Source organism: Scyliorhinus torazame, chromosome 2 (assembly GCF_047496885.1).
Source record: "Scyliorhinus torazame isolate Kashiwa2021f chromosome 2, sScyTor2.1, whole genome shotgun sequence".
Lineage (NCBI taxonomy): Eukaryota > Metazoa > Chordata > Chondrichthyes > Carcharhiniformes > Scyliorhinidae > Scyliorhinus > Scyliorhinus torazame.
In genome coordinates, this window is record NC_092708.1 from 167,440,075 (window position 1) to 167,457,704 (window position 17,630).

Consider the following 17,630-nt stretch of genomic DNA (forward strand, 5'->3'; position numbering starts at 1 on the left):
ATGGGAGGTTGCTGCTGGAGGACAGGGCCTTGTTGAAGGGGATTATGGTGAAATGGGAGGAGGAGCTAGAGGGTGAAGTGGCAGAGGGTGAATGCCACGTCGTCATGTGCAAGACCCAAGCTCATACACCTGAAGATGGTGTATCGGGCACACTTAACGAGGGCAAGGATGAGTCAGATATTTGAGGGCGTGGAAGATAATTGTGAGAGTGGTGTGGGAGGGGCCCAGTGAATTATGTACATATATTCTGGGCATGTCCTAACTAGCGAAGCTTTGGAGCTCTCTCTTCAGCACCATGTCAGCGATCTTAGGCAGGGATCTGGTGCTGGGTCCCCTAAAGGCCATATTGGGGGGGGGGGTCAGAGCTGCCGGGGTTGCAGGCGGGAGCAGGCTTTAGCCTTTGATTCGCTGATTGCTTGCAGATGGGTTCTGCTGGAGTGAAGGTCAGGTTCTCCACCTGGTGACTGGGGGACCTCCTGGAATTTTTTTTATTTGGAGAAAGTTAAATACATGCTGAAGGGTTCGATTGGGAGGTTCTACATAAGAAAGCAACTGTTTTTTATGTATTTTAAAAAGCTGGTCACTACAGCTGTTGGAAGGGCTGGGAGGCTGTTCTTGTGTCATGTTTTTGTATTCGTATATAAAATTCAAACATGTTCAATAAAAATATTTACAAATGAAAGTTGAAATGTGCAGGGTTTGAGGTTTTGACCGAGCGAAGAGCTTCACTTGTTGAACCTGGGAAATAATTCCTGGTTAACAGATTCATCCTGGTGGAAAGTTTAGAATGTTCTTTGTTAATATTTTTACTGCTCTCTTCCAGAGAACAACGCAAGCTGTTTCAAAATCTGGTCGAGCAGGAGTTCTGTGAATGGCTAGATCAAACTGGACATCGTCAGCAGCTGGATAGTCTTATTCCAGCTCCTACTTCCTCAAAACAGACTACATGTTGATAATTCACAAGCTCTGTGATCACATTTGTTCTCATGGCTATAACTGAACCAAATTTGGGCTCCTCTATTGCACCGCTTTCAAATATACATTTTTTTTGCGTCTGCATCGTTCAATTGTGGCTGGGCTCCAATGAATTATGCATCTCAATGTCTTACAACAAATTTGTACGTGCAAGTTTCGGACATTAGTGCCATTAATGTATTTCAAATAGCAATACATTAGACTTTGCAATTTGGTTCAGCAATGCCATTCTTACAGTTATGACACTGTTCAAAGATTCATTTTATTTTTGTTCTTAGCACCAATATAATGGCAGTTTACATAGTTTTTTTTTAGTTCATGCAGTATAGTTTCATGCCTAGCCCTAATTAAAAATTCACTTTCCACACAAGGAGCTTGACCCCTTCACTGTGGACATAGCTTTAAATACCAAGGAGATAGAGAAAAGAATGCTTAATATTGTATATGAATATTTTATTAGCTTCCTTGAAATGTGTTTCTCCTTCCCCCCAACCCTTGTTCACTTCCCTCAGTGATTCCAAAAGTTTGTTCCTGACCCCATTCAGATATTTATAGGAAATTTAGAGAGCCGTTTCATGTGTATTTCCTTAACCCAAGTTTTATTTTTATTCAGTCATATTCAATTCTGCCTCGTGTTTATTTTTATATAAGCTAAAGTAATTTAAGATTTCCCAGTTCATCTCACTTTCCACTGATGCCCTTCTTCCAAGCTCGGATGCCTGAATGATATCTTGGCTCTGAACCAAATTGTTTTGTGAACTGGTAAATTAGCCATACCAAAAGCACCCAAGAGTATTTTCTTCTCTGCTGATTGACAAGCAACATATTTGCCCAAAACATATTTGTCCAACACTATTCCCTTTTCACCCATTCAGAATTTTCCTTCCTTTCAGGCACGACTGTTTGCTCCATTTGCGGCAGCCGCACCTCTACATTGCCCATATGTCTATTATGTATGTGAACCTCACCAATGAGGAGTTTTGACAAGCCAGTCCATTCTGGACAGCATTGGTGTGGAGCTTGACCTTGGCCTCTACTTGATTTTTACATAATACATTTCCAAACAGTGATGGATAGCAGCCTGGAGCAGGAATTGTGGATGTTTTAACAAAGGGATGCGGAAGCCCACTGTGTCACTTCTACTGCCAAAACTAAACCCGTGTCCTCCAAATTTCAGTGTTTCAACTGCTCACTTCCTAATGTTGCTGATCCAACATGGGAGCGCCTTTCAAAAAAAATGTCAATCCCTTTTGAAAAATCAAACTTGTTCAACATTTTGCGAGACAAAAGTTACAAACACTTTACTATAAGTCTTGAACTGCAGCTGTTGGGTCAGTAGCATTTGTTGTAATTTTATCACTTTTAGGAATACTTTGTAAGTGTCAATGATGAATCTCATCTCCAAGCATGCACTATGGAATAATATGAAAAATAACAAAATACCTTCTAATGTTAATTGAATGATAACTTTACCCTTTCCATCATTCCAACAAAATATAAAATGTTAAATCCCAACTATGCGGTGTTCCTCTGGTTTGTTGTCTAGTGCACCACATCAAACGTGGCAATGTATTAATAAAGCTGGTAACATATGCAAAATTTGCATTATTTCTGTTAGTGGTTTTATGGTTTCATTTTTTCATTTTATTGGTTAATTTTTAAAAATACATTTAGAGTACCGAATTCTTTTTTTCCAATTAAGGGACAATTTAGCATCGCCAATTCACCTGCCCTGCACATCTTTGGGTTGTGGGGGTGAGACCCATGCAGACACGGGGACAGTGACCTGGAGCCCGGATTGAAGCTGGGACCTCAGCGCCTTGAGGCAGCAGTGCTAACCACTGCACCGCCGTACCACCCCTTTTGTTTAATTTTAGGAAAGGTGAAAAACCTTTTCTGTGGAGCAATACTTGAATAATTATAATATTGTCTACTGTTTTAAAATCTTTTTTTCTGAGCGCATGTATTTTTTCGTTCAATTCTGAAGACCGTGTTGGTCAGCTCCAGGAGCTCCATCGATAGTCCTCACATCTGCCTGCAGTATGTTAGCCACAAGCGAGATTTATTCCTTGCCTTTTGCAATTTTATTTTTAGCCAATTAATGAGCTAGTTGTTAATGAGTTCAGCTTCTTATAATACGTCATTGTCACCTGTTGCCTCCATTGAGATTGGAATTGTGGATTTAAGGCTATGAATGTGTCTGACCTGTTAGATTCTGTACACAAAATCCTGACACTGGAGTTCATATCCTGAGGGGAGCCATGTTACTTTCCCAGATCCTTCGTCATAAAGAGTCTACAGAAAGCTGATCCTTTCGACTAACCCGAGGCAGATACCTATGACATTGATACTGGAACCAAACTCGTTTGCGATCTTGGTCAACTAATGAAATGAAAATCGCTTGTCACAAGTAGGCTTCAATGAAGTTACTGTGAAAAGCCCCTGGTTGCCACATTCCAGCGCCTGTTCGGGGAGGCTGGTACGGGAATTGAACCGTGCTGCTGGCCTGCTTTAAAAGCCAGCGATTTAGCCCAGTGTGCTAAACCAGCCCCTGATACACGGCAGAGAATTGAAGGTAAAACGGTTTCTGTAAGCGAAATAAGATGTAATCGCTTAACATGCTAACAAAGGCTGGAATGAGAAAATGGCATTTTACCTTTCCATTTAGAATCCAAGCTACCCTCCTCTCTGTTTACCCCTGACTTTAAGAAACATCAAATTCCTTACTCTTTTAGATTGTGTCCAAGTTGGTTGCGGTTGCTTTAAAATGGGCCGAATAATTTAAAAATAGTAAACACGTTATCCTACTCTATGCTTCCGCGCGGACATGAATATATACATTGAGGCTCAGCGCGTGTTGAAGAGGACAGCATACATAACTCGAAACGGTGAAAAAGTGGAATGCGAGTCAGCATTTGAAGTAGGAGTTCGTGCTGCTTGATGTTATTCAAGGACTTCTTGTTTCTTACAAGAGTGCACTTCGGATGGGGTGAAGAGGGTAGTTTGGATTCTCAATGCCAATGCTCTCCTTCCAGCCCGTGTTAACACGTCGCACCATTACATTATTGAAACCTTTTATCTTAAATTACCTCTGCGTGTATCTCCGTTGGCCAAAATCGCAAACCCGTTTGATTCCAGTAACGATGTTAACCAGATCAGGTTTAGGAGTCTCGTTTATTTTTTTGTAACGTTTTAATGTTTAATGAGAACCCATTTAAAGCACGTCAATTCAGAGAAGTAGGTTAAGGAAAATTAAATTGCAGTTGCAATTTTTGAACAAACAGATGTAACGCCAATATTTCAATCTTCTATCAACTGAACACTTCTCGGTTTAGTAGGTTGCGGTTGAAAAGTTCGTAAAACTAGTCCAGAATCCTTTGGAATTGTGGCATAATGCAATAACTTGCCTGACAAAAGCCGTCCATTATTTTCCACCCGTTTTATTGTTTTTCTTGAAGATGTTGACTTTCTCACTTAACACATTCGCATGGTTCTTATTCATATGGTGCCTAAACTCAATCCCGTCCCCATTCATCTGCAGCCTCAGTTTAAGAGGGCGAGTGTGCATAACAACTTTGTCGTTGTTTAACAGGCAATTGTAGTGTTAGAATAGATTGTCTTTCAGATGTCCAAATGGTATCGGGAATGAACATATCAACTAATCAGTTCTTAGCTGTGCAAAGGGTAATAACTTCCCTAAGCTGGTTCTCCCAAAGCCAACTCTTTCTGCAGTTGAGGTGAAAAAACTCTCCACATCAGCGATTGAACTGAGTTTCAGAGATGACATTTTTACCGATGAGTTGCCAGGACATCGGTCCCGAGCTTTATTTTTGTTCAGCAGCTTAATTGAAACAAATTACTCCAATTATTCTCCTCAATGCTTTTATTGAACTGATTCAGCTAAGCTGGTAAATTTATCTACAACAATAGTCCAACGGACATAACAAACAGTTAAGAGGAATTCACGGTCTGGTTATTTTATTATCCCATCAGTTTTTCTAGAAAACCTGCTGGATTTGAAATGACTGACTCAATATTTTGATCTAATTTCCATGACAAAAGAGCTGGATCCTGTAAATCCTGCAGCGTATAAAAGCAGTGTCCATGTTTCTCACAGCATAACTGTGAGCAGAAGACTTCAAAGATGGGGAAAGTAAGTATGACTGAAATCTATCTGCCTATTCCATTTTTATTCAGGTTAACAAGAAACTGCAATGTTTAATTGGATTGTCTTTTGATGTATCAATGGCATCTGACAAGCTAGGTCACATTTTGTCAGCCCTTACCTGCACTATAATCACAGAACAGAGCTGACAGCTTGCCATTTTCTTGGTGACAATGTGCAATTTGGTGACGCTAAAAGCAACGTTTGAAAGCAGGCTTGTTTGAATGTTCCCTTTTGCAAGGAATAGAACATCCAACGGCTATCTAACATTAAGCAATGGAATTCAGGTAAGAACAGAAAAATGAAATGAAAATCGCTTATTGTCACAAGTAGGCTTAACGAATTTACTGTGAAAAGCCCCGAGTCGCCACATTCCAGCGCCTGTTCGGGTAGGCCGGTACCAGAATTGAACCTGTGCTGCTGGCCTTGTTCTGCTTCACAAGCCAGCTGTTTAGCCCACTATGCTAAACCAGCCCTGACCAGGAACTCCTATAATGGCTGTTGATACATAAGTTGTCAAATTGTACTAATGGCTCTAAAAGAGGACAGTTTGATGTGACCGTACTAGTACAGCACGTACTTGGCAGAGCAGGATCGAGTTCGATGACATGCCTCTCAAAATCAGATAAACCTGCTGTCATTCCGGTGAAGAAACAAAAATCAGATTAGCAACGTTCACCCTGATCTCAGGATTCAATACTACGGCTAGGATTTGGAGTTGTCAATTAAGATTACTTTCTTATTCGAGCCTTTATCTCACGGTCTCACTCTATGATTTATAAACTACCAGGTGGGAGTGCCTTATCCCCGCCGACATCGAGCTAAGACAGTCACACCAGTATCTAAACCAGATGGCCCAGAAAATGCCTTTTTTTATTTCTGAAACCTGAGATACATAGGGCAGTTACTTCGCATACTCACCTCAAGTGTGAATCAAGCTTACAAACTTTGAAATCTACTTGTTCCTGTTAAGTGTAACCAAGTATGAGTGAGCGCCTGCAAGGGCAAAGGAGAATTGGAGAGAAGAAAACAGTGAAGCACCACCCCTCTCCCCAGAGAAGCTATTTGTAGGTTTCTTCTGTTGAAGCTTCTGGCAATCACTTGTATAGCTTTGACACAACTGTTGTGAGATATAATGTTGCCTTTCGAATGATAATTTTGCCCTTCCAAGTGGGTATAAGGCCCATGGCACTATTTTTGAAGGGAAGTCTGCTCTGCCACCGCGGTGCTCTGGTCAATAATTGTCAACAGTTCAAAAGTACTCAATTTGGCTGTAAATTACTTGAGGATGCATGCAAAATCTCCATTTTTTTTTTTTAGAACAAAGTGACTGACTATACATACAAATCTTTGAAGGTGACTGAACAAGTTGATAAAGATGTTAAAAAAGCACAGGATCCTTGGCTTTATAAATAGAGATATAGAACAGAAAAACATGGTCGTGATGGTACCTTTTGTAAATCACTGCAGATCTCAGTGAGAACATGTGTCCAATTCTGGGCATCACACTTCAGAAAGAATGTCAGGGCTTTGAGTTGCAGGCCACTTGGATGGTAATGAGGGGCTTCGGTTATGTGGAGAGAATCTAGGATTGTTCTCCTGAGAATTTTTTAAAAAAGCAAGTTGTAATGGAAAGGGTAAATGAGTGCTCCACGATTCCAAAATGCCTCTGCTAAAGTACCACACAATAGGTTTGTTATCAATATTGAAGCCCATGGGATTAATGGTGCAGTGGCTGAATGGATACAAATCTGCCCGAGAGAAAGGAAGCAGAGTGCAGTAACAATGAATGGATTTCCAGAGTGGAAGAAAATGTGCAGTCATGTCCTCCATTCGGGTAGGAGCACTGCACTTTTTGATATGCATTTTAATGCCTGGATTTGGGTACACAGGACATAACCTAAATGTTTACAGATGGCACCTAACTCAGAACTGCAGTAATAATAATCTTGTGTCACAAGTAGGCTTACTTGACCCTAATTAACACTGCAATTAAGTTGCTGTGAAAATCCCCTAGTCGCCACACTCCAGTGCCTGTTCGGGTATACCAAGAGAATTCAAAATGTCCAATTCACCTAACAGCATGTCTTTCGGGACTTGTAGGAGGAAACCCACAGTCACGGGGAGAACGTGCAGACTCCGCACAAACAAGTGACCCAAGCCAGGAATCAAACTTGAGACCCTGGCACAGTGAAGCAACAGTGTTAACCACTGTGCCAGTGTCACCCGAACACTGAGGAGGCAGGTAACAGCATTCAAAAATACACTTGACAGTTTAGTGAAATGGTAGGCACATGGCAAACGCAAGTGACATTTTACTGAGCAATAGCCTGCTCACTGACGCTCGGTTTGGTTCTGCCAGAGCCTCGGTCCAAGAAGTGCGGTCAGTGTGCATGCCCTTGACATCAAGGCAACATTTGACTGAGTTTGGCATCAAGAAACCCTTGCAAAACTAAAGTCAATGGGAATGCGGAGGGAAACTCTCAACTGGTTCATTGTTGTAAACCAAACAAATATCTTTATATACACTGGAGAATAAAAATTAATGTAGCAAATCGCAAAATCTAAGCTTGTAAGAGAATTTTTTTCTAGTGCCCAATGCATTTTCCCCCCCCATTAATGGGCACTTTAGCATAGCCAATCCACCTACCCTGTACATCTTTGGGTTGTGGGGGCGATACCCACACAGATATGGGGAAAATATGAAACCTCCACACTAAGACAGTGCCCGGATCCTTGGCACCATGAGGAAGCAGTGCTAACCACCACACGACCGTGCCGGCCCGAGCTTGTATGAGGTCTTACAAAAATGGAAATGTAATTTAACAAACTTAGTCAAAAACATGGTAATTGTATGGCTGTCAAACACCTACATATCTTTATACTTAGGCATGACAAATAAAGGACCAACCACATTTTTTTCCAGTACCTGTTGCTAAACATGGAAATGGAAGAAAAAGATGATTACATTAAATTTGCAAAATGTCATATAACACTTAATTCTTCCTTTATTTAACTGTAGATCACTTTCTTTGAAGAGAAGAATTTTCTGGGCCGTCGCTACGAATGTGACAATGATTGCTCAGATTTTCACACTTCTCTAACCCGTTGTAACTCAATCAGAGTTGAGAATGGGGCTTGGGCAGTTTACGAGCAATCAAACTTTACAGGATATTTGTATGTTCTTACCAAGAGAGAATATCCTGACTATAAGAGTTGGATGGGATTCAATGATCGTATTGCTTCATGCCACAAGATCCAACAAGTAGGTTTTTTTTTTTGCATGCAACTTCTAAACATTTGAATGTTTATAGCAGCAAGCTGGTTAATATTTGTATGAAACTCTTGACTGCCCATAACTGGTGAACAAAGCAACTTGCAAACCGAGCATTAGAGTACCATGATAGTTGTCTATTCCTCTGTTAAAAAGCAATTAAATATCAGTAATACAAAGTTTTTAATATTTGTAATACATATGAAGAAATTCTCTCAAAGCAGGACGAATCTTTGAAATTATTTACCCCCAGGAAACTGTGAAGGCCAAGTACTTGAACATTTTCAAGGCTGATATTGATAGGTTTTAAATCAGTAGTGGAATTAAGGGTTATGGACAGAAGGCAGGAAAGTGGAATTAGTGAATGTTAGATCAGCCATGATCTTATTAAATGGCAAAGCTGGCTGAATTAAGGGCAGCACGGTAGCATTGTGGATAGCACAATTGCTTCACAGCTCCAGGGTCCCAGGTTCAATTCCCGGCTTGGGTCACTGTCTGTGCGGAGTCTGCACATCCTCCCCGTGTCTGTGTGGGTTTCCTCCGGGTGCTCCGGTTTCCTCCCACAGTCCAAAGATGCGCAGGTTAGGTGGATTGGCCATGATAAATTGCCCTTAGTGTCCAAAATTGCCCTTAGTGTTGGGTGGGGTTACTGGATTATGGGGATCGGGTGGAGGTATTGACCTTGGGTGCTCTTTCCAAGAGCCGGTGCAGTCTCGATGGGCCGAATGGCCTCCTTCTGCACTGTAAATTCTATGTTAATCTATGTTAAATGGTTGAATGGCCTACTCCTGTTCCTATTTCTTATGGTCCAACTGTCACATTTGCTTGCAGGAGGGGCAGCACAGTGGCGCAGTGGGTTAGCCCTGCTGCCTCGCGGAGCCGAGGTCCCAGGTTCGACCCCGGCTCTGGGTCGCTGTCAGTGTGAAGTTTGCACATTCTCCCCGTGTTTGCATGGAATTTATCCCCACAACCCAAAAGATGTGCAGGCTAGGTGGATTGGCCACACTAAATTGCCCCTTAATTAGAAAAAAAGAATTGGATACTCCAAGTAGTGTCAATACTGAACTATTCAACTACTCTGGAAGCATCGATAGAGAACCTCCGGTTTCAGGTTAGTGACCTTTCAGCATAACCCAGTTCATAGATAATGGTTTTGGAAATTTAGACTTGCTATCCCACCAGCATTATTGGTCCAACTGGTGAACTGATAGGCAATACTGACCAGTAAAGAATTGGGTACAATTCCAGTAGGAATTGAGCTCACTGATCTGAGTTAGCTAGGTCACTACGGTTCACCTGTGTTCCTGGATGTGTAAAGATAACAGTACGAAGTCTTACAACACCAGGTTAAAGTCCAACAGGTTTGTTTCGATGTCACTAGCTTTCGGAGCGCTGCTCCTTCCTCAGGTGAATGAAGAGGTATGTTCCAGAAACACATATATATATAGACAAATTCAAAGATGCCAAACAATGCTTGGAATGCGACCATTAGCAGGTGATTAAATCTTTGCAGATCCAGAGATGGGGTAACCCCAGGTTAAAGAGGTGTGAATTACATCAAGCCAGGACAGTTGGTAGGATTACGCAGGCCAGATGGTGGGGGATGAATGTAATGTGACATGAATCCCAGGTCCCAGTTGAGGCCGCACTCATGTGTGCGGAACTTGGCTATAAGTTTCTGCACGATTCTGCGTTGTCGCGCGTCCTGAAGGCCGCCTTGGAGAACGCTTACCCGGAGATCAGAGGCTGAATGCCCTTGACTGCTGAAGTGTTCTCCGACTGGAAGGGAACATTCCTGCCTGATGATTGTTGCGCGATGTCCGTTCATTCGTTGTCGCAGCGTCTGCACGGTCTCGCCAATGTACCATGCTTCGGGACATCCTTTCCTGCAGCGTATGAGGTAGACAACGTTGGCCGAGTCGCATGAGTACATACCGCATACCTGGTGGGTGGTGTTCTCACGTGTAATAGTGGCTGTTCTCCAGTCCTCCGGGACATCCCCTGAAGACAGTGAGGATCCGAAGATTTCTGTCAAGGCCTCAGCAATTTCCTCTCCAGCCTCCTTCAGTATTCTGGGGTAGATCCCATCAGGCCCTGGGGACTTATCTACCTTAATATTTTTTAAGACACCCAACACCTCGTCTTTTTGGATCACAATGTGACCCAGGCTATCTACACAGCCTTCTCAATGATCAATGATCTGGCACGTCTTGCAGAGATTGCCATGGTTTGCGAACCATTGTTTGCAGCAAACTACCCAGTCTTCAGAACAGTGACCACAACACCACACAACCCTGCCATGGCAATCTCTGGCCAACGTTGTCTACCTCATACGCTGCAGGTAAGGATGTCCCGAAGCGTGGTACATTGGCGAGACCATGCAGACGCTGTGACAACGAATGAACGGACATCACGCAACAATCACCAGGCAGGAATGTTCCCTTCCAGTCGGAGAACACTTCAGCAGTCAAGGGCATTCAGCCTCTGATCTCCGGGTAAGCGTTCTCCAAGACGGCCTTCAGGACGCACGACAACGCAGAATCGCCGAGCAGAAGCTTATAGCCAAGTTCCGCACACGAGTGCGGCCTCAACCGGGACCTGGGATTCATGTCACATTACATTCATCCCCCACCATCGGGCCTGCGTAATCCTACCAACTGTCCTGGCTTGATGTGATTCACACCTCTTTAACCTGGGGTTACCCCATCTCTGGATCTGTAAAGATTTAATCACCTGCTAATGGTCGCATTCCAAGCATTGTTTGGCATCTTTGAATTTGTCTATATATGTGTTTCTGGAACATACCTCTTCATTCACCTGAGGAAGGAGCAGCGCTCCGAAAGCTAGTGACATCGAAACAAACCTGTTGGACTTTAACCTGGTGTTGTAAGACTTTGTACTATGCTCACACCAGTCCAACGCCGGCATCTCCACATCGTGTAAAGATAAAATCAACAAGGTTTCTGTCCTGGATTCCGATAAAAATAATCCCTGCTGGAAATGTGTGGGCGAGGACAACATCTGTTGTGCTATAATTGTGTCTCTGTTTAAATGGCCAGCTGACAATATACACTTCTAGAACAATGGCATCTGGGCAGATATCTAACAAGAAGTCACTGCCTTTGAAGAGAGAAAAGGAGCAAATTATGTAACAAGAACAAAGCAGTAAATTCATATTTTCAACATGTGAATGCCATTGTTTTCATGTACTTTGTGTTTTACAGACAGCCACAGGCAATTACAAGATCAGAATCTGCAACAAAGGTGATTATGAAACTCAAACAATAGAATATACAGACGACTGTCCATCTGTCTTTGAACAATTCCACATTCAAGATATTGATTCCTGTAATGTCCTGGATGGTGCATGGGTTTTCTTCGAACTTCCAAATTATCGTGGAAGGCAGTACCTCCTTGAGAAGGGTGTATACCAGAAAGCTGCAGATTGGGGAGCAACCACCTCAACAGTGCAGTCGTTCCATCGCATCATTGTGTAACTTAGCAAGCAGTGAATTTATGCAGGTTTCAATGTATTGATTTGACTCAAGACTATTTAAAAAGCATTAATAAAATAAGTGTTTATCTTACACAGGCAAATTTGCTAGATATTTAGGGATCAGGTTTTTGCTTTGTTACACTTCAAATTTCTGGAAACATTTGCATAATCGCAAACATTAAATCTCCCGTGAACCAGTGTACTAAAATCTTCAATTTTTTTTTCCATTTGCAAGTATTCTTTGAGCCTGGTGTTTTACAAAATGGGTTTATCACGAAAAATAAACTCACCTCCACCTTCTCAAGGAGATGGATATGGAATGCTGGCCCTGCCAGCAATGCAAACATCCCAGGAATAAACTTTGTTTTTAAAAGTTCCCCACCTGTGGGTAAACTGATTCAATGATCACTGAAAATGGCTTATGAAAACTATTCCATTTTATCATACACCATCAATTTCTTAGTAAATAGTGTTTTAAATAAGAAAATAGGCACAAGAAAATAGTGCAAAGTGAAGTCTTTCCAAACCAATGCAGTGGCAGAATCTCTCTATTTTGGACCTGGGATTATGCCCACTTTTAAGGGAAGGCCTGATTCCAGCAAATGAATCTTTGAACCAGCATAAAAACTTGCACAAAACATAAGCATAATTGCTCTTGGGTGCAACAAATGTTTAAAATTGTGATTGTGTTGATATAACTAATGGAACTCTACACAAGTGTTCATTCCTTGCAGCACAATTGTGCTAAAGCAATATACTAACTTACTTTGAGGCTAGAAAGTGCATGCCCTGCTAAATAAGTGCCTAATGAAGCATCACCTGCAGTAGTCATAATAGGGTTTATTAAAATTAAAAAATAAATTATGGAATTACTATATTGACTCAGATTTAAATTGTGCCTTTTTTTTAGGAATGAAATAAATTGTTACCAGGTAATCAGATTTAAATTATCTTAAAGCTTCAATGTTTTATCTGCCAAATGGAATTCATTACCTGGAATGTGTAATTTCTAACTAGAAATTGAAATACAGAGTTAACTATTTCTTCTGGAATAAAAGGATGCACTGAGCTGTCTGTGACTTGCGTTGTAGTACCTCTATGGAATATTACTAATTTTTCCTGTGTTCCCAGTAATCATGAGGATTAACTTCAAGAGATATTTGAAACTTCTAATACAAGGAAGCAACCACTACCAAGAATAAAAAGGCTGCAAAGTTTTAGATTAATTTCTCCATGTTTTGAATGAAGTTTTATCCCGACATATCCCCAACATTTTGGAAGCAAAAGTGACAAGGGCACGGTAGTTTAGGAGGGCTTACCCCTCCATCTTCTGGAATATTGAAATTGGAAGCTGAAATAAATGGAATCATGCCAGTAGCATGCACATCCCATTGATAATTAAAATAAAATGGGTAATTATAAAATGGGAAATGGGTGCAGAATAGGATTTTAATTGAGTTAACTTTCTAAGAGTTCCATTGATCTCACGCTATGCTTCACAGGTGCTAATTCTATCACTGAGCTACAGCTGACACTTTGCTACTTACATCTGGGTAATTTGCAGATAACCACCAAATCAGAAAATCTGGGCTTTTCCCTATATCATGGAAGACCAGTTATCACCAGGTTCAGTCAAATGGGACTTGGTTAATTACACCCAATCTTCCACTGCTGCATTAGTCTTACAAGGTCTCGGTGAAAAAATAATTGATCTAGGAATGAGGAGAAATCCTTCTCTTTCGTTAATCTGTGCCCCTTCAAATATCGGGGAATCCTCAAGTTGCGTTTACCCCAAACACAACTTTTGACATGCCCTAGAAGCTTTTACCAGAAACAGGCAGACGCTTACCCTCTTGCTACTCTAATTTAGATTTTCCACACTGCTAACCCAAGACATATGAAAAACAACCAAAGTATGGAATTTGGCATTGGGTGAAAACATACATCAGGCATGTTGAGAACCCTTGAAAATTACATTCCTACTGTTTGGATCTTTGGAAAGATAATCTCCAATGAATTGATTGGGCTATTTTGCATATTTGACCACTTGGTCAGAGTGAGTAATGGAACAAATTGGATTGCTCTATTGCACCAGCTATAGTGAATGGCCAACTTCTGGCAACAAGTCTATGATTCTCAATGCTAACAGTTCTTTTAAACTCAAGTGGTGTGACTGCTGGGAATCAGGTGGGTATTCTGAATAAAAATATTCTCACCTCTTGGAAAAAGGTGGTGACATGACTTTAACAAAACAGCAATTTCAGGTGCTTCTGAAAAAAAAGTTGTAGACATTTGGCTTGAGGAGCACTATAATTCAATAATTCATTTATTACATTCTTTGGCACATATTCACAAATTCAAACTACCACTGTGCTCGTGCCAGGGACCGATCCTTGAGATGTCACTTCAGCTTAAAAAATACTTCCAATAGTATAACAAAACAATATTTTTAAAGTTAATGTATTCGTAAACAAACTAACAAGCTCACTTTAAGGTATCGGATAGAAAAATAAAGTGCATACAGTGTAAATATTTTCCAAAAATACATTTTCACTTTTGTGAAGAACGGCAAAGTATCAGTAACCCTGAATGGTCTCCCAAGACCTAACTGCTGATAATACTGATTCTGTTCACTTTTATAAACGTTTTCCATGCAACAAGTGACTCAGGTTTGACTTGCACTACCTGAGAGTGAGCAGGTTCAATCAAGGCACTTAAAGAGGAATTAGATTGTTATCTGAAAAATAAGGATGTGGGGGGCTTTGGGGAGAAAAGGGGGGGGGGGGGGGGGGTGGAGGAATGACACTAGGTAAATTGCTTATTCAAAGAGCCAGTGCAGTCACGGTGGGCTAACTGGCCTCCTTGTGTATTGCAAAAGGGAGAGTGGTCTTGACTCTCCTTGGCCAATTGTGCAGAGAGATGCAGAATGTATCGCATTTACTAAATATCTTGGCTTGCAGTTTGTAAGCATGTTCCTGTGTGAATTGAACTCATTCAGCTGATACAGTAAGATGAAACAGAAATGGTTCCATTTTGTTGAAGAGCTTTTCTTCTCAGAATACAGAAATAGCTGCAAATTTGCAGCAGCTTTTTGCACCATTTTCAAATATGATTCTTTCTATTCTAGCTCATACAAACATTCTCCGCCATTGAATAAGATCATGACTGACCTGATTGTGCCCCAAATCCGCATTCCCTCCTCCCCACCCTTTAGTCAAGAAGTTATCTACCACTACCGTAAAAATATTCAACAATCCTGTCTCCACTGTTGTCTGGGAAGAGAGTTCCAAAGACTCTCAACCCTCAGAGAAAATAATTCTCCCCATTTCCATCTTAAATTGGGGACACATTATTTTTAAACTGTATCCCCTAGTTCTAGCCTCCCTCACAAGGGGAAGCATCCACCCTGTCAAGTCTCCAAAGGATCTTATTTGTTTTAATAAGATTATCTCTCATTCCTCAAAACTCCAATGAACATAGTCCAACCTTTCTTCGTAAGATAACCTGCCTCTCCCATCCGAGCTATCAGTTGAGCAAACCTCCTCTCTGAACTGCTTCTAATGCGTTTATATCCTTTCTTAAGAGACTGTACACCATACTCAACGTGTGGTCACATGAATACCCTGTACAATTGTAGCCAAGCTTCCCTATTTTTGTATTCCATTCCCCTTGCAATAAAAGACAACATCCACTTCAGATTTGCTCCTCCTGCCTTTTTTTTAAACTGTTCAAAGTTGGCAGGCAAATGTTATCTTTCAACTAACCGAAAACTGGTCCAATTACAGATCTTTTTATCATCCTTATGGAGACAGGGCAAGTGTTCAGATGACAGATTGTTCTCAGGGGCAATTTTGAAATTATGGAGACATACATTTCCTAATACTAATTCAAGTCCATATTTTATTTTCATTGTGCTAACCCAAAACTATTTTTTTTAATTAAAATTTGCATTGATCCCTAAAAATGGAAAGCATGTGTAACAATGTACATTTTGTTGATAATGACCGATGGTGTTTGCCTAGATCATTGACACTGAAGATTCACATGAAGCTTTGAACAAATTCAATAGAACAGCTGTTGGGTTCATGACTTTAAAAGGTTTCAGGAAAGGTAATATTTCACTAACGAGACTTCTGATTGCACATCGCCTCTAAATGCACAGGTTCACCTGATCTCGGGTAGCTTCAATAGAATTGGTTGATGATTCAGATGAGTTCCAAATGAGAAGCAGTTCCCTCCTCCTCCTATAACCAGCACTTGACGCTCCTTCACTAACACACTACTGTGATTGTGCAACATTAGAGGCCACGTCACAAGATTCTGCAAGCAAGGAGGAAATAATTAACAATCCATCTCACCGTCAATACCACAATAAATGTTTTGCAATTGATGTAGTGTCTCTCCACATTACTCTTATGTCTTGTATCATGAGTAATGTCTTTTACCAAATGTATGGTCAACAATTATAATGGACTCTGTACAATAAAGTAAATTAGCGCGGGTAAGAAAATGTAATGTATACACACAACAACTGTTGATAAATAAGAGAAAAGCTAATAAAAAGATTCTTTTAAAAACCAAAAAAACAATTATAATGGAGTCTCGCGATTGAGCCATTGCTTTAAGAAATTCAGGGGTACGGAAAGGAATAGTGCGGGGGGGGGGGGGGGAGATAGAGCATAGGGTGTCCTTATATGCCGATGACTTGTTATTATATGTATCGGAGCAGAGTGTGTCAACAGGGGGAATACTGGAGCTGCTTCGGGTGTTTGGGTCTTTCTCAGGGTACAAAGTAAATCTAGACAAGAGTGAATATTTTGTGGTGTCTCGGCCAGGGGTGGGGGAAGCTGCGATTCCGTAGGGCATGCGACTCACTTTAGATACATAGGGGTGCAGGTTGCTCGGGATTGGGCGGGGGAGGGGCGTCCGTAGGTACAACATTTCTAGTTTGGTGTGGAGGATGAAAGCTGATCTGGCAAGGTGGGATGGTCTCCCTCCGTTACTGGCGCGTCGGGTACAGGTTGTTAAAATGAATGTGCTGCCGCGATTCCTGTTTATTTTCCAATGCCTGCCGATTTTCCTGCCAAAGGCATTTTTTAGAGAGATTGAAGAGATGATTACCTCGTTCACATGGGGAGGGATAGTGGCCAGAATTAGAAAGGTGCTACTACAGAGAGGAAGGCAGGCAGTGGGTTTGGGTCATCCAAACTGATGTATTATTACTGGGCAGCGAATGTGGAGAAGATACAGAGCTGGGTCAGAGGGGTTGACTCCCAATGGGTCAAAATGGGGGAGAGTTTGTGTAGGAGGTCGGGACTGAAGGCAGTAGCAACAGCGCCGCTCCCGACGGCCCCGGGAAGATACTGGGGAGTCCGGTAGTAATAGCTTTGTTGAGAATTTGGAGGCAGTTTCGCCGGCACTTCGGGTTGGTGGCAGGTCAAGGGAAATGCCGATTCGGGGGAACCATAGATTTGAAGTGGGATGGAAATTTTCGAGGATGGGAGGAGAAAGGAATTAGGACACTAAAAGATTTGTTTCTTGAGGGTCGGTTTGCGGGATTGAAGAAGCCGGGAGCGAAGTATGGGCTGGAGCAGGGGGAAATATTTAGACTCACGCAGGTCTGAGATTTTGCCAGAAAGGAGATACAAAGCTTCCCAGTAGAGCCGGCTTCCACATTGCTGGAGGAGGTGCTGACGACAGCAGGACTGGAAAAGGGGGTA

The 17,630-nt window shown here is 41.6% G+C and overlaps 3 protein-coding genes across 16 annotated transcripts in view; 2 read left to right on the top strand and 1 right to left on the bottom strand.

Annotated features, from left to right (window-relative positions):
* tbccd1 (TBCC domain containing 1) overlaps positions 1-2,583 on the top strand; it is a 115,385-nt gene extending 112,802 nt beyond the window's left edge. For all 11 annotated transcript variants that reach the window (XM_072479502.1, XM_072479441.1, XM_072479432.1 and 8 more), the window contains one exon: positions 824-2,583. In XM_072479502.1, the coding sequence (XP_072335603.1) occupies positions 824-953 (130 nt within the window). In that variant the 3' untranslated portion in view covers positions 954-2,583. The remainder of the gene's footprint in view (positions 1-823) is intronic.
* Positions 2,584-6,624: 4,041 nt separating this feature from the next.
* On the top strand, positions 6,625-13,515 carry LOC140406834 (gamma-crystallin S-like). Its single transcript, XM_072494729.1, has 3 exons — positions 6,625-6,693; positions 8,163-8,405; positions 11,639-13,515. Exons 1-3 carry the CDS (start codon positions 6,625-6,627, stop codon positions 11,909-11,911), a joined length of 585 nt encoding a protein of 194 aa, XP_072350830.1. The 3' UTR covers positions 11,912-13,515.
* A 692-nt stretch (positions 13,516-14,207) lies between these two features.
* The window catches only part of lcmt2 (leucine carboxyl methyltransferase 2), a 56,462-nt gene continuing 53,039 nt past the window's right edge, over positions 14,208-17,630 (bottom strand). For all 4 annotated transcript variants that reach the window (XM_072479386.1, XM_072479418.1, XM_072479407.1 and 1 more), the window contains one exon: positions 14,208-16,230. In XM_072479386.1, coding sequence (XP_072335487.1) covers positions 16,075-16,230 — 156 coding nt within the window. In that variant the 3' untranslated portion in view covers positions 14,208-16,074. The remainder of the gene's footprint in view (positions 16,231-17,630) is intronic.